This window comes from Struthio camelus, chromosome 1, assembly GCF_040807025.1.
Source record: "Struthio camelus isolate bStrCam1 chromosome 1, bStrCam1.hap1, whole genome shotgun sequence".
Lineage (NCBI taxonomy): Eukaryota > Metazoa > Chordata > Aves > Struthioniformes > Struthionidae > Struthio > Struthio camelus.
The window spans coordinates 156728312-156743166 of NC_090942.1; the positions used below are offsets into that span (position 1 = coordinate 156728312).

At 41.5% G+C, this 14855-nt stretch overlaps 1 protein-coding gene across 4 annotated transcripts in view; it reads left to right on the forward strand.

The window, feature by feature from the left end:
- The window catches only part of GRTP1 (growth hormone regulated TBC protein 1), a 39940-nt gene extending 25692 nt beyond the window's left edge, over window positions 1-14248 (forward strand). Inside the window, exons 6-8 of one of the 4 annotated variants that reach the window (XM_068926513.1) lie at window positions 10854-11026; window positions 11154-11339; window positions 13432-14235. In XM_068926513.1, coding sequence (XP_068782614.1) covers window positions 10854-11026; window positions 11154-11339; window positions 13432-13521 — 449 coding nt within the window. In that variant the 3' untranslated portion in view covers window positions 13522-14235. Of the gene's footprint in view, window positions 1-10853; window positions 11027-11153; window positions 11340-13431 lie in introns of all 4 variants that reach the window. The other 3 variants (XM_068926494.1, XM_068926498.1, XM_068926503.1) reach the window with 3 other exon arrangements.
- The last annotated feature ends 607 nt before the right edge of the window (window positions 14249-14855 follow it).

A 14855-nucleotide genomic window follows, 5' to 3' on the forward strand; every position in this document is an offset into this window, starting at 1 on the left:
TGTTGGCCGGCAAAACTCCTGCTCCTCCTTTGAGCTTTCCTCTGGGATCTCCCATACAGCTGTGGCAGCAGGTAACGCTCTGAAATGCAACATCAGGTCTCCTGCAAGGGAGAGGCACGCTCAGCTGATAGGCTGAATAGTTAGGAGTTTTGAAATATGGGACCCTGCCATGCTCTAGGGTTAGCCAGCAGCCACGATGAAAGCGTTCATCTTTGCACACGAGAGGTCAGTTGGATTTATCTAGGAGTTAAGCACGCAGTGTCCTGTTAAGCCGAAGGTGGAATGTAGGGGTCATCGTGTGCATATATTTAGAAACCTTGATAAGCTTGAAATGCTTATTACTTATAAATCTCAACTGCTAGAGGATTTGGGAGACTTGAGCAAGCAGGAGATAAGTAACTGATATTTTTCTTCTTTACAATGATAAGTGTATTTATACTTGTATCTTAAACCCTTCCTCTTCCTCCAGATCACAAGTCTCATTAACAAAAAAACAACCTCAGCGTTCAGTAGGTCTGCTTTAGGCAGCTTGGTAGAAGCGCTGCAGTTTTGCCTAAACCAAGAGCATCTTGTATATGACAAGAAGATACGCATTCTCAGCCTTAGTCTGGCATGGAATATGCTAAATTTTGGCGACGCGGCAAAAAGAGCCAAACTGTTTATACAACGCTGAGGAATACTGTGTTCCTTGACATGGCTGTACTTATACTGGAGGCAGGACCTAAATGATTTATTCCACCCAAATACCCTTTCCTTCCGGCAGGCAAGCCTTGTGTAATATAATTTCCTTACGTTGAACTTTGGGGTATGTTCAGTAGGCTGCCTGTGGTACCGCTCTGGAAGGGACCGCAGTCTTCGGCTATCCGTGCAGGCAGTGGTATTTGCCTCTCTGTCTCCCCGGTAAATCACAGTTTCACCCCTTTCGAAAGCCACCAGCAAAATAAGCTTTTCAAATAAATTATTAATTCGGTTAGGATTGATCAGAGGTAAAATTCCCTGGCTGCTTACAGAGGAGAAGAGTAGGTAGGGGGACAGAAACGTAGAAAGGAGAGCGTGGGGAAAGAGTTCCCCTTTTTTGGATGTGTAAAAACCAGTTACTGGCCAAGCCTTAGCATACAGCACAAGGCTTACTTAATTTGTGCTTTATGTTTTATTGGGCTCGCCATGCTGGTGGGGGGGATGGTTGGTTGTTTTTAGCTAACGGTTCTAGTGGTGAAAGCGCTGGTGCGCACATGTGGCATTAAAACACCATTGTTTTGACAGAGCGGTCTCCGTGTTAAAGGGATTGGGCTGTTTTGACTACCTAATTGAAGCAGTAGAGGCATAGCTAAAGTCGATAGCTTATTTCTTTCCTTATAGCATATATTTTTTGACCTTCAAATGGTCGGCCAGTGACTAGTGGCTACTGAATTGTAATAGGTCCTTTAAAACCAGTGTGAACAGGCCTGTGTGTAACCAAATGTCTTTCACGGTAGCCTCAGAGACTCAGCAGTTCTGTGCTGCTGTTTCTGCTCCTTCTGCTCCTTCTCTGCGGCTCTGGATGTTCAGGTACAATTTCATTAACGCAGCCCCTCCTGAACAGGTTATTTGGACAGCAGTGAGCATAATGTAATTGCTGTGCTTGATTTAAATCTTGGCACACATGTTGCATTTTACCTTGTGAATTCCTAGCAAAAAGTATTCATGTACACAGAGCAATCCCGATATTAAATACCAAGGCTCATCAATCAAACTTGGAAATGTAGATTGATTTGCTGTACAAGAAGCCAGCGTGGCAAACTGCCGAACTGTCTCCCATGTCCTCTGCAGCAGACCCTTTTGGCTACAGGTTATCTTTGTGAAAGGCCCCAGACTTGATCTGCAGGAGAGCCCTTACTATCACTCCTTATAGTGTGTTCAAACTGTAAATCACACTTATTAAAACTATTTGCCATACTTTTTAACAGGAATTTGCCTAGTCCTAACTTGCAGCTATTGCTTCTTTCTAAGCCTTTCTTTACTAGACTGAAAAGCCCATAAGGGCTAGGGTGGTCTCTATGAAGTGGTCAAGGTTGCATTTCATTTTCCTTGGATAAACTAAGCAGATAGAGAAGTTCCTTGGAGAGCTCAGTTTTTTCAAGTACTGCTCATAACTCATTCCTTCACCTCCTTTCCAATTTTACAGCTCACCTTAAATGTGAGCATTAGAACTGGATACAGTTTTCTGACCTCAGTTTTCCTAACTGTGTTTTCGGACACAGCGATGACATACTCTCTCCTTCAGTAGTAAATATATCCAAGGATTGCACCGGCTTTTCCTGAGCGAAGACCTGCTTAATCTGTACACATCACATTCGCGACTTAAGATAACGCTAAATTATTTAATTTGAATTGCTCACCTGCATTATCAAAGTATTTTATTTTTGTTTAATATGACATATTACGAAGAAGTGCGAACAGGAGGCTTTGACGTTGTTTCAAAGTTTGTTGTAGTACAATGCATATGCAACATAGCTGGCTACAGAAAGAATGTGTTCGTGGAAGGACATATGCTTTGGGAATACAGGAAATAGTACGAAGAAAAGTACGTGTGATACACAGTGGTAACTTCAGTCTTCCTAAACGTGCAAGAAGTCACTGTCAGTTTAGTTTCAGAGAGATGCTTGGAAAGTCCAAGTTTGTATAGGACATGCACTGGTTGGTTGTTTTATGTAGTTTTTTTATTTAGAAAACTTGAATATTTTACTAAGTTTTCAATTTATGGCGAGTGGAGAAGTCTCATCTTGCCTCTTATAGTTTAAAACTTGTTGTTTCGAGATTAAAAATTAATTCTCTTGTTAGCTTCTTCAAGCTGGAAATAAGAGGATTGGGGATTTCATTCCCTTTCGCTTCAGACTGAAGCGTTGGATTGGTGTCCTTCTCCAGATACCAGGCTAGAACCGTATATGTCTGTTCAGCTTTTTGTTTTAAGCCGCCTGCTCCTGACCACGTCTTTGAAGTAGTGTACTGGGAAGTTCCCGAGGCGTGACTGTAGTATTGTTATAAAGAATTGAAGAAAATATAATCTCGTGGGCTTATTTTTAAGTGTGAGATAATGCAAGTGCTTTATTTTGTGCTGAGGTGTTCAGAATGTTTTTCTCAGTGATCAATGATCTCAGTTATTTTATCAGTGAATTGATAAAATAGCCATGCTTCCTAATCCTGTATAGGAAATAAAAAAAGCCAGAGATCCAGGAATCCTTATTCAGCTGAAGTCATCAGTCATTAAGACTCACTATACAATTGTAAATTCATAAAATAATTTTCGTCTCCTTTACAGGCATGATAAGCAGTTGGGGTAGTTTTCCGTGTTTGTTTGTGAATCCCCCTCCATTTGAGGAAATTCAAGTTAAAAGTCTGTAAAAGTGTTTTCCGAATTAAAAACCTTGATTCTTGGTACCATCAACAGCCAGTAAGTTGTAGCCTTACTCTAAAGCATGCCGCTCTTGAGGCTGGTTCAATTCATACGCTATAATGGCTGGAGTCAGGCCAGGCCATTTGGAAACAGCTGCATGGTGAATACCCCATGTCAGTTAGTGTCTATCAGCTCATTGGAATGATGGAAAAACATAGTGTTTACGAAAGGAGTAATTCCAGTGTTAGTTATTACAAAGGGGGGGGGAGGGGGGGGGGAAGGAAAAAAAAGAAAATTGGCCAGCAGCATTTTGCTCAGAACTGTATGCAACCTGAGAGTGCTTTGGTACCCACAGTCTAGGCTAGTCTCTAATGATGCAGATGTCTGAATTGAACAGCAAGTAACAGCTAATAAGTATAAAAAAAAGATCTAACTTATCTTCATTCTCCATAGCTTGAATGCCTGAAAATTGCATTTGTGCTTTTGTTGGTTAATGCCACCAACGTGATTTTATTTCTCTGTGCCTGGGAGGTTACGCATGGAGTCTTCGTTTCCTTGTATTTCATCTTTGTCTGGTATAATGACTGGAAGAATACTGTCTTTGCCTTTCTTTCTGTTGACTTTATAATTAATAAGCATCCCTCTCGTGTTTCCAAATGGGAGCTACTGGGACATCTGCTCAGAATCCTGCTGTGCTGCGTGAAATGCAAAGAGGAAACCAAAAGGCTGCTTCTACCCCAGAGCATCCACGTTGTACGTTTGGGGTCAGAAGCAACAGAGGAGTACAGTCAGATGGGATGCTGAGGGAACAGTAAAACACTACCTGTTTGTGCATGCTGAAAAGATGTTAATATTAAATCATTTCTTGAAATAGTCTAATTAAAAGTGTTATTCCTATTGACATTAGTAGTTTTGGGATGACACAAAGGAAGCTTCTAACGTTTGATCTATGGTAAGTTTTAGGATGATTAGAAAATTATGTTGTTCTTTGCCCCTGTAACGTTAGTTGTTGAATATTAAAACAGTGAAAACTTTTGGGGTTTTTGAACTTTGAGCTTAGCATTGGTATTTATGTACGACCTTATGGAATTCTCTTGTTCACATCAGGTGCTTGATATTGTATTATCCTGGTCTGGGGAAAATGATGAATAGGCTTGTGTAATTTCAGTATTGCAACCCATAAAAGACTGATTCTTGCGGGGGAGGGAGCCTGTTTATTTTTGTTTTGTAAAATCCAAAATGAATTGTGCTGCTTACAGTTTTTTAAAAGCTATGTTAAGTTGTGAATGAGATGGTTACTGTTGGTTCTGGTTCGAGGTCAGTACCTCAGAACAGAAATTCAGAGTCAGCTTGGTTTGATAAAGAAACAAGAATTATGACTTGAACGTGTTTTGCATTTTGTTTCGTTCCCAGGAGTATTAGAAACTTATGTTTTAAAAATAACAGTAAAAGTTGAGCTTGCCATTTCACCACATATCTACAGGATATCACTTTGGCCAGGATATCTGCACGGGTCGCTTTGGCCAGATAATTGCAAAAAGAGTTGGCAGTACTCTGGGTTTTCCTCTTTTTCCTGTTGTGATTTTCTGATTTCCTCCCAAGCATACGTTGTCCAGCTTTTTGTGTCGGGCTCATGATGTAGGTTCTTACAAGACCTATTGCACCTTTTTGGACTACTGATAGTAATAGAGGGAGCAGATACTGCTCTGCCTTCTTGAACAAAGTAGGCTGAGAGTCACCCATGAGGAGAAAGAGTGACTCAATATGTAGTGAAGGTGTAGTATAAATGGGATGTGGACTTTCTGAAGGTGAGAAGGCACTACTGTCATAACCTGGTTTGACTTCCAGTATAACTAAAATTAAGAAGCTCGGTCCGTGTTTTGTTGTGTGCAATTCATAACTTCAGTTAATGATAGTATATCCTTTTTGGAAAGGAAAGCTTGGTGCTGCCAAGGTTGTCTAAAATAATAGATCCCTATGTTCAGTAACATGCAAACAGGTAAGTTTTTATCGGGAAGGATAACTAGAAAGGGTTTTTTCCACAAAAGTATGTGGTGGAATCTGTTTCTGTTTTGATATAGAACGTGCAGCCAAATGCTTTTCATTAAGTCAGCCAGTTTTCGGTTTATGGCAGCCCCTGCTTTGGCTTTTTGGCATCGAGGACTGCTCTGGTTTTCTGCTCGGGATTCCAGTAAAATGCAACTTCAAAGAGCAGCGTGCGCCTGTAGCAAGGAGCCAGCTTTGAGTGTTGCCTAATGGTATAAACATGAACCGTTTTTGCTTTTCCTGGGGAGGAGAGAAAAAACTTTAAAACTGGCGGACTACTACCTTAGGAAGCTAGACATCAGGTCAGTTTTGTGAATGCACAGTAAGTGCTTGGTTCTTCACCTGCATGTACCTGTTGTGTGCAGTCAGTGGATGTGACGCACAACTTGCACTTTAGAGGTCACTTTGAACGAGCTCAGCCTCCTAACAGCCTGTTTTTTCCCTTGGCTGTCACGGATGTTTTAAACATATTGTTGTGAACGAAATACTTCAAATCCCTTCTGACTGTGAGACTAGATAATGCATCTAATTTTCAGTTTTTCGGTTTGCTTAGATAAGTTGGACCTCCCAGGCATGTCACTCAGTTTGTCCCAGATTGGGTTATATAGGCTCTTAAAAGAAGAGTAAGAAATGCTGGGAGATAGGCAGCAGAGCTAGGCTCTTGTCTGATGTGTTTCTGTAATACTAAGAATTCATGTCATGCTACTTCTAGTAGGAGTATTTATATTTAATCCTGACATATGCACAGCAGACTTGAAGGATTCTTTTTTAACTTCTGCAGCTCTGACTTGTAAAGGTAATTTAAGGCTATAAGAGTACGCCTTCTTAAACTTTTATTTTTGGAACCTCTTAATCTATTTGTAACTGAGAACAAGGTCATACAGTCCTTAAAATCTTTATCCTTATTTCCTGCAAATCTCATTACTGCTCTGGAGCACAAGCAGACAGTTATGTCTTAGTCCTGGACACATTACTGGTAGGATTCAGAGAGGTGCTAATTATTGTGATAGGGAGACAGCGAAATGTATTTTAAAGAATTCTTTCCCAGATCCTGAACTAGGGTAGGTTTCAAGTTCAGTGATAGCATGCCCACGGTCAATGCAGTAATAATAAGTCTTTTAAAGCAAGAAAAGAAGTCCCCCAGTCTAGTCCTCTTTTTATGAAATGTTTCTTGTACAGTAACAATAAATTATCTGGTGGCTTATGAAGCTGGTTTTTCCTTTTTTGCTGCTTGAGTGCCAGAGGAGGTACTGCTGATTTCAGCAGTCGCGGGACTGCACCGCTGTTGAGGATCAGACGTGGGTCAGGAACGGGTGCTCCTGGGGGGGAATTGCCTGTGTGGTGCTGCCTAAACTGTGCTTTGCTAAGTTTAGAAATGCCTGGGAGTGTAGCAAGGCATCTAGAAGTCATAGGAAGGCCCCGGAAATGATCAAGTAGGCAGAGTAGGTGCGTGTGGTTCAGTAACGGACAAAGGAAAGCTGTGAGGAAAGTGAGTGAAGTCTAAGACCAGTTTACAAAAGAGCTTGGAGACGGGGAGTTTCAGGTGGGAAACCTGTTTTTCATCTAGGCAAATTCCTTGAATTTAATGATACGCTATTTAACTTGATGCCAGCCAGAAGATGATGTGAAGAAAAATAATCTGTAGCGTATTATCAGCGAACTCCTAACCTCATCGCTTCCATTTGACAATTCAGAAGTAAAGGGAAAGCAGTGTGGCTGTGCCCCTTCTAGGGCAGAGGGCCGTTGTCAGAGGGCGTTCTTGTCAGCCAACCCAGATCAAGAGATACATGATACATACAGTTAGCCTGCATTTGATGTGTGGTTGTTTATTTTTTCAATTAGTGAGCGTGACAAATTGGGAGGAGATACTGGCTCAAGTCTGTTCTGGGTCAGTGTTTTGGTAGAGTGTTGAGAGGGAAAGACAGTGAATAGGGTAATTAAGTCTGGATAATGCAAGTCCAGGAGACACTTCAGATATTTTGCAACGTAAAATATGGAAGGTTCATACTGTGTTCTGAGGGTAGGTAAGTGGTTCATGTGAGTAGAAATAGTTTGCTGTGCAGCATCTTGTGAAAAACAGCTTTGTGCGGTGGGGGCAGGTAAAGCTTGTGTAGACTTGTTTAGAAACACAGACATTTTGACTTTGGAGAGAGATTCTGGGCAGAGCAGCCAGTTATAGAAGATTAGGAAAATAAGGCATCTGGTGAAGAGTTTGCAAAAGGGGTAAGAACCAGAACTGCAAGATTGTTGCTGAGGGGACATGTACAGAAGGCTTAGGGGTCAGTCATCACCAGCAGCACATCAGAGCAAAATAGGAAGAGCAAGGTAGGTGAAATGTTAGGCACTGAAACATGTTGCAAAATCATTTTCTCTAATGAGACCGCAGGCCCAGAGAGGTGGCTGGAGCGAGAAGCTAGACCCTCTTCTGACTAACCTGGGTGTTTCTGGCTAACCCTGTGCACCTCGGTGAGTGCTGCGGGTGCCTTCGGAGGGTGCAGGCCTGGGTGCTGCGGGTCGGTGCCGCCAGGCTCGGCTGGCTGCCGCTGGAGGCCCGGCTTCTCTGGGGGGTGATGCTTCCCTCCGAAGAGGGATGTCAGAGCTGTGTTTTCCCATGGGCTATCCCTTATAAATTAGTTTTTAAAATACCTGTGAGTACCTTTTGCATGAATATAGGGTCCTGCAGGAATGTTTCGGAAGGGTGGGAAGTGCTTTCCTAATTTGAGGAATCATGACATATATTTATATTTACATTCATATATAAATATATATGTGTGTATATGTACACTATACATAATATATGTGTGTGTATAAGTATAGTATATGCATAAATATATATGTGTGTGTGTCTAATTATATATTAAAAATGGCTCAGACACCGATTGTTTTAATGCAGCTTATTTCTGTTGTGAACTGGCCCCTAAGAGCCTGGAAAAAAATTGCTACTCAGTTATTGGCATCGGCATAAAATCATTAATCACTCTTGCCGCTTGTTTTGCAGCAGAGCTGCTGCTCGCTGCCTCCCTGCTCCGGGCTGAACCCTCCAGTTCTGCTTATCAGGGCGCGCGGGAGCTGCTGCCGCTGCACTGGGAACAGCAGGAGGCTGCCCCAGATAAACCAGTTGTGCCTTTTTCCTTTCTGTTTGGCAGTACAACGTAGCAAGCTCCAAGGTAATTTTAATTTACGCTGAGGCTGCCCTGCTGCTGGCTGCTTCAGTAATTCAAAGTGGTTATCTAAGTTGTCTGGCTGTTAGCATTAGTCACCAGTTCTCCCAAGGCTGGGTGGGTGTCCGGTTGCGTTCTGCCTGGGATCCTGGCATTTACTTTGCTGTACAAATTAAAAATAGCCGCCGCCGTTGATTTCAGCGTATCGGATGATTGCAGCAGTGCAGAGCAGAGAGCGTGTGGGCTCCCCTTCCTCCTGAGGGCACTCTCCAGTGGTAACATTAAAGAAGTGTTGGCAAGTCTCAGGAGCACAAAAAGGAGGAAAAATTGGTTTCCATATGTATGGGGAGGGGAAGGAGGATAAAAGGAGGAAGGGGGCTTGTCTGAAATGTGATTCCTTGTCTTCTGCTTACATTAAAGCAGTGTTTTAAAAATGATTTACTCAGCCAGTTAACATTTCTTTACCTACATTGCAATTCACAAATGTTGAAAGCAGAAAATACGCATAAAGAGAGGTTTTTGTGGTGAGTCATGGTGTAACTTTCCTTTTGTTTTCAGTATTTCTTTTTTTATGGGATTATTCGTGCTCTAGTTCTCAGAGCTTTGCTACGAGCAATTCTAAGACCAAACGGTTAAAGAAATGCCCTGGCAGCAGCTCTTATGTTCTTACAGAAGTTTTACCTGTTCAATGGGAACAAGGGAACTAAGGATCACAAGCAAAAAGCTAGATTCCTAAAAGTTGAACATAAGGCTCCTTCATACCATGAAAACTTCTGTAGGCATTTGGCAATTTGAACAGGGGAAATATAGAGCAAACGGCTAGTGGAATTGTAGTCTGCTCAGTAAAACCATCTACCCAGAGAAGAGTAAAGTGTTAAACCACTCTGCTGATTCCATCATAAGAATTAAAAGGGTTATATAAATGTATGTTATGCAAAATTTGAACATCTTTTAGACATATTTGTGGCACTGGAAGATTTATTAAATTATTTCAGAGAAGAGGACTTTACGCTTTCTGATTCCTGCACCTTCATGTGAACCATCCGTCTATGTTGTTTATGTCTGTGAGGCTGGGCAGAGATCAGCTCAGAGAAACCTGAATTGCAGCTTTCCAGAGTCAGAGGAGAAGGGAGGGAAAACGTAGAAAGGTGCTTGCGTTACCAGTTATTTCTTTCAGTAAATAATGTTAATAATTCAGGTCTTGTCCGAACAGCACTAAATGAGCCCTCGAGGACAGCTTCCCAGGACTGGAGCCATCAAGTCCAGCTTAAATATTTCTGTGGACATCTAAACCCAAAATTTGGAATGCCTAAAATATCTGTGTAATTCTTGTCTCCTCCTGGGGCATGTGGACTCTATATGCATCGAAATAATCTTTTTCTTCCCCTAAGAAGTGGGGAAGAAAAGTAGCCCAGAACTACTTGTTTATAGATGTGAGATGCTCGGTGTTCAGTCTGCACCTTGATAAGGAAGATGCTTCCGCTGACTGTCAAACCCAGTCTGGTAGGCAGAGGCTCTGGAAAATAACAGCGTGCTCCCTTTTTTCTTCATATTGGTTTTAATGGTGTAGTGCAGGACCAGCTGTGTAGGAGACGCACTGCACTCCCTCAGATAAATTCTTTAAATGGGAAGAGATTCCACCTGGGGACCTGTCATTCGCTTCCTGTTGAAGTTATTCTGTGAAAACTGGAATTCCCTTGGATCAGAGAAATGAGAGAAAGAGTGTAACTTAGTGGTTAGGTCATGCCCCAAGAGAAGTGGGATCTGGCTTCCAGCTCCCTGGGATAGTTGACTCGCACAGAAATTCAGATTTCCAGTTTGTGACTAGACTCAATCGGAAGGCTTTATTTTTTGCTAATTGTCCGGGTGCTGTGTGGCCTGGGAGGTGTGCAGGGCAGACACTCATATGGATGGGAGGCATGTGTGCATTGAACTATTAGTAAGATTTCTGTAATTGTATCTATCTTTTAAAAGCTACCTAGATTACCTTTCTTTACTTAGTAAGGAAGAATGAACTGGTATGAAAAAGTTGGAGAGAGAAAAGGTAGGCACCGATGAGGTAATACTTTGGCTCGGAGGGATCAGCCATGGCTGGAATAGAAGTGCCATATGACTGCAAAGCAGGCATCTTCATTTCATGGTTTAATTTACTTCAACTCGTGCTTGGGATTCCTCAGCTCCAAATGACTATACTCAGGCGAACAGGACATTCTTCTCAATTTTGGGGAAAAACATGTACGCTTATTACTGAATTTTGGGTTCTTCTCTCCAAGATTATTACAGTCCTGCAATGACGGGCCTGAAGACTGATCAGGAGGTCCTTGGAGAACTTGTGAAAATGAAAGTTCCTGCTGTGGCAGAGCTGATGGAGAGACATGGAGTCATGTGGACCCTAGTGGTGTCACGCTGGTTCATATGCTTGTTTATCGACGTTCTTCCAGTAGAGGTAATAGATAACATTAGGTTCTTTCTTTTAATATACATGTGTGATCATTATTTTGTTTATAAGCTTTAATAATAACTACCACCTGAAGGTCAAGAAGCTGTAATCTGAATTCTCTCTTTTCTTGCAGACTGTGCTCCGAATATGGGATTGTTTATTCTATGAGGGGTCAAAGATCATCTTTCGCGTGGCCTTAACCTTAATTAAGCAACACCAAGCTTTTATTTTGGAAGCCACGAATTTCCCCGACATTTGTGATAAATTTAAGGAGATCACCAAAGGGACATTTGTAACAGAGTGTCACAGTTTCATGCAGGTAAATTCTCCACAGCTTTTAATAGCTATGACTTTAAAAACAAGACAGAAATGCCTTGCTCAGTCAAAAATATGAATACAGTTTTGAGAAACGTATCTGTGGGAATCACCCACAGGTGGTGGATGAACAATCTTTCTTATGTAAGAAACTGAGAAATTCAAACTTTTTAAAAAAGGTATTTTAAAGAATGATCATCCAAATCCATCTATAGCAATCGAGTGACATCATTATCTGTCATATAGGGGGAAAAAATCCTCTCACCCTTTTTACCAGTTAGAGCACAAAGTCTGACAAGAAAATAACTTTAGTGAATACTTTCAGTGAACTATGGACTGATTATGGTCTTGTGCCTTTTTTCAAATGAATTGTAACAGACTATCGTAGAATAAGCACAAAGTGAATTTTAAACTTGCACTGATAGATCTTCACAGTAATAGAATGCGAAGCATTATGTTTAGTCACAGAACAAAAAGATAACAGCTAGTTCTCACCTCCACTCAGAAAGGATGAAGCCGAGAGTACTAAAGTCTTACGACAACCTACAGGCTAGGAGTTATTCTTGTCGGCTCTTACTAGAGCAGATGCCAAGATGTGTATAGAGCATTAGACTCAAGCTTAACTCTGAAGACTGAAATCTAAAAGAAATGAGTCAGTTGTCAAAAATGAGCAGGAGCAGATCTGTCATAAATAATTTGCCCAACTCTGCTGTCGTTGTTACTGGGTGCACACAAAACTGCATCCCCCTTAGTGACTTCTAGCCCCAGAACAGTTTTATGCTTAGAGCAGAGCTCTGTGCACAGGTCTGTCAGATTTGGACATGTAATTAAAGCTGTGGTGTGTTTGTGCACATATAAAAGAAAAACAACCTTAATTTATTAGTGTTTGTGAGGTTTTTAAATAAAGGTGTGATGAAAAATAAATCACAGGTGTGTAGCTTAATTTAGAAGGAAGTTTGAGGGATTTTTTCCATTCCATAAAGGGTTTAGAAGACGAGTTTGGTCAAACATTAACTGCCTTAAGAAAACCAGTTCAGAGGCTAGTACCAACACTTGTCCTTGCAGATTTTTTTTTCCTTTTCCCCCCCCCACCTCTTAATTACTTACTGTTTCACACCAGTTGGTTTTAGAAAATCTAGTACCTTTTTCTTGCAGTTATCCTGAATAAAAGCATTTGAGTTGGTTATCTTCCAGCAGTGTTCAGTTTAATTTTGGGTGGTCACTGTAGTGAGTGGGCTTTCAAGGCCCTCAAAAAACAACTGGCCTTAGGTTCCTGTGTAACTTTGTAACACCTGCTTCCCCCTCCCCTCAAAAAAAAAAAAAAAGGTTGTTTTTTTTTTTTTTTGGCTTAATGCAATGCAAACTTCTTTCTTTAACTGTTTAAAATTGGCTCATTTATAATATCATCCCGAGTTGCCAGTTACAAGTAGAGAGAACTGAGGGGCCTGTACATTTTGGCTATGGATGGATTTAAGTGCATAAACTTTAGGAAGCAAGCTGCACGTTTTGTTCAGTCAGGTATTTTGAACAAAGCATCAAAAAGAAATGTATTCTTGGAATCTCTTGAAATGTCTCAAGTTGTTACATCCATGTACAAGATGACCCTGGAAAGCCTGGTAGTTAGAGAGGACGATCAAAGGTATTATAGTGAGTATTTCAAGCATCAGCAGACCGTTGTATGTACATACATGTTCTGGGGGCTCGAATGGCCTGTTTTAGCACCATGTGAGGAAATAGTCAATGCTTTTAAGGTTACCCAGGACAGCCGTCTGTCTCCTGAATAAGCCAGCTATCCAACAACACAAATGCAATCCAAAAATGAGTTTAACTGCACCCTTTATGGTCAAGCTAGCTTTTGCAGGGTTTCTAAGAGCGCTTATTAGGAGCTGCTGGTTTACTATGTCTTTCTTTACAATGCAGAAGGTGACAATGTTGCTTTGTTAACATGGAGGTGAAACAGCAGTAAGCATGTTCACAGTACAGCTCTTACAGCTGGGATTTCCATGTTCTGCTAGTGCATCTTTAGAGAATCTAGCATGGTTGGAAATCTTGTCCAAAGCCAAGTTTTTAACTAACTTGCCTCTTTCTTCCCCTAGAAAACATTCACAGAACCAGGAAGCTTGTCCATGGCAACGATCAACAAACTCCGAGAGACTTGCCGTGAGAAGCTGCTTTCTCAGGGATAACTCACCAGACTTGTCCAGGTGGTCAGAAACTACAGCAGTTGACACATTCCTCTACTTGCACTGACTAAAGCACACTTTAAGCTTTCCATGAGTTAACTGACACTTGACCATTTTTTTTTTCCCCGCCTTGTTAACACTTTGTACTGTATGTCTGACTTTAACTGGGACTACTGGAAACTGGTGGTTTGTTTTGTTTTTGTTATATTTTTTTAAGAATTCAAGTGTTTTCAGAGTAGAATGTGACTGATGTCAGGACACTCCTTTTGAAAATAGTCATTGTCCTTGTCTTTTCAGGGCATTTTGCAATATTAGAAAAAACAGGTGTATGGAATTACAAGTCCTTCCTACTGTATTAACCTCTGTTATTTGTACAAAATAAATATAATTTAATTTGTCAAAATATGTTTCTTGAGGGTGAAAATGAAATATCCTAATGCTTGGCAGTGGTGAACTAGAGTAGCAATTGCTTCCTTTGACTGTCACTAGTTAGCTGTAATACAAGCATCTTCCTTTTTCTTCACTGCTGTCACTGGGGGAGCTCCATGAACATGGGGAAGTCGGGCCAAGACAACAATTAAAAAAGATGATCTTTATCTTCATTGGCGGTTACTATATGCAGCTTGCAGCAGCTTTAGGTAAAGAAGGTGGCAAATGTGTGCAAGTCCTGACTGCAGAAAGAAGCAGCAGCAATTTCTCAGTGATCCTCATATGCTCATTTAGGGTTTGCTAGCTCACTAGCTGTAAGATCATCATCAGTTAAAAAGTGATTTGACCCAAAATCTGGAAGTAGCATTTCTCACCTTGCTATATGGGCTGCTGAAAATAGGTGTTTTCTGAGATGATGTACTTCTGCTTCCTGATGTACTACCTGAGGTCACACTGGAGTTGCTGTACCCTCATACATCTGCAGCCTCAGAAATTTTGGGAATGCTACACCATAACAGCAGCTATGAACAGAACTACTCCTCTACAGCATGAGGCATCCGGCACCCCAGGTGCCTATAACTCAAGATCCCTGGCAGGAACGAGCAGAGCAGCAGCCCTACCCATGGCAGGCAGCCACCTCTAGCCTGGGTCTCTCTGCATTGCTTTCTCATCCTTGCAGGGCCCTCTGGTGGCCAGATCCTTTCCCTATCCCCCGTGCTGGGAAGGGCAGAGGTTGCAGGGGCAGGGGGACTAAAGACATGGCAGCAGACTTGTGCTTTTTATTCTGTCAGTTGAAAAAGTACTTGACAAAGCCTCACCTTTACCACCACGCTCCTTTTTTGGACTCCACCCCATGCTATTATCCTTCCTTTTCCAGAAAGACTTACCCTTTTTTGCTGCAGATGGAT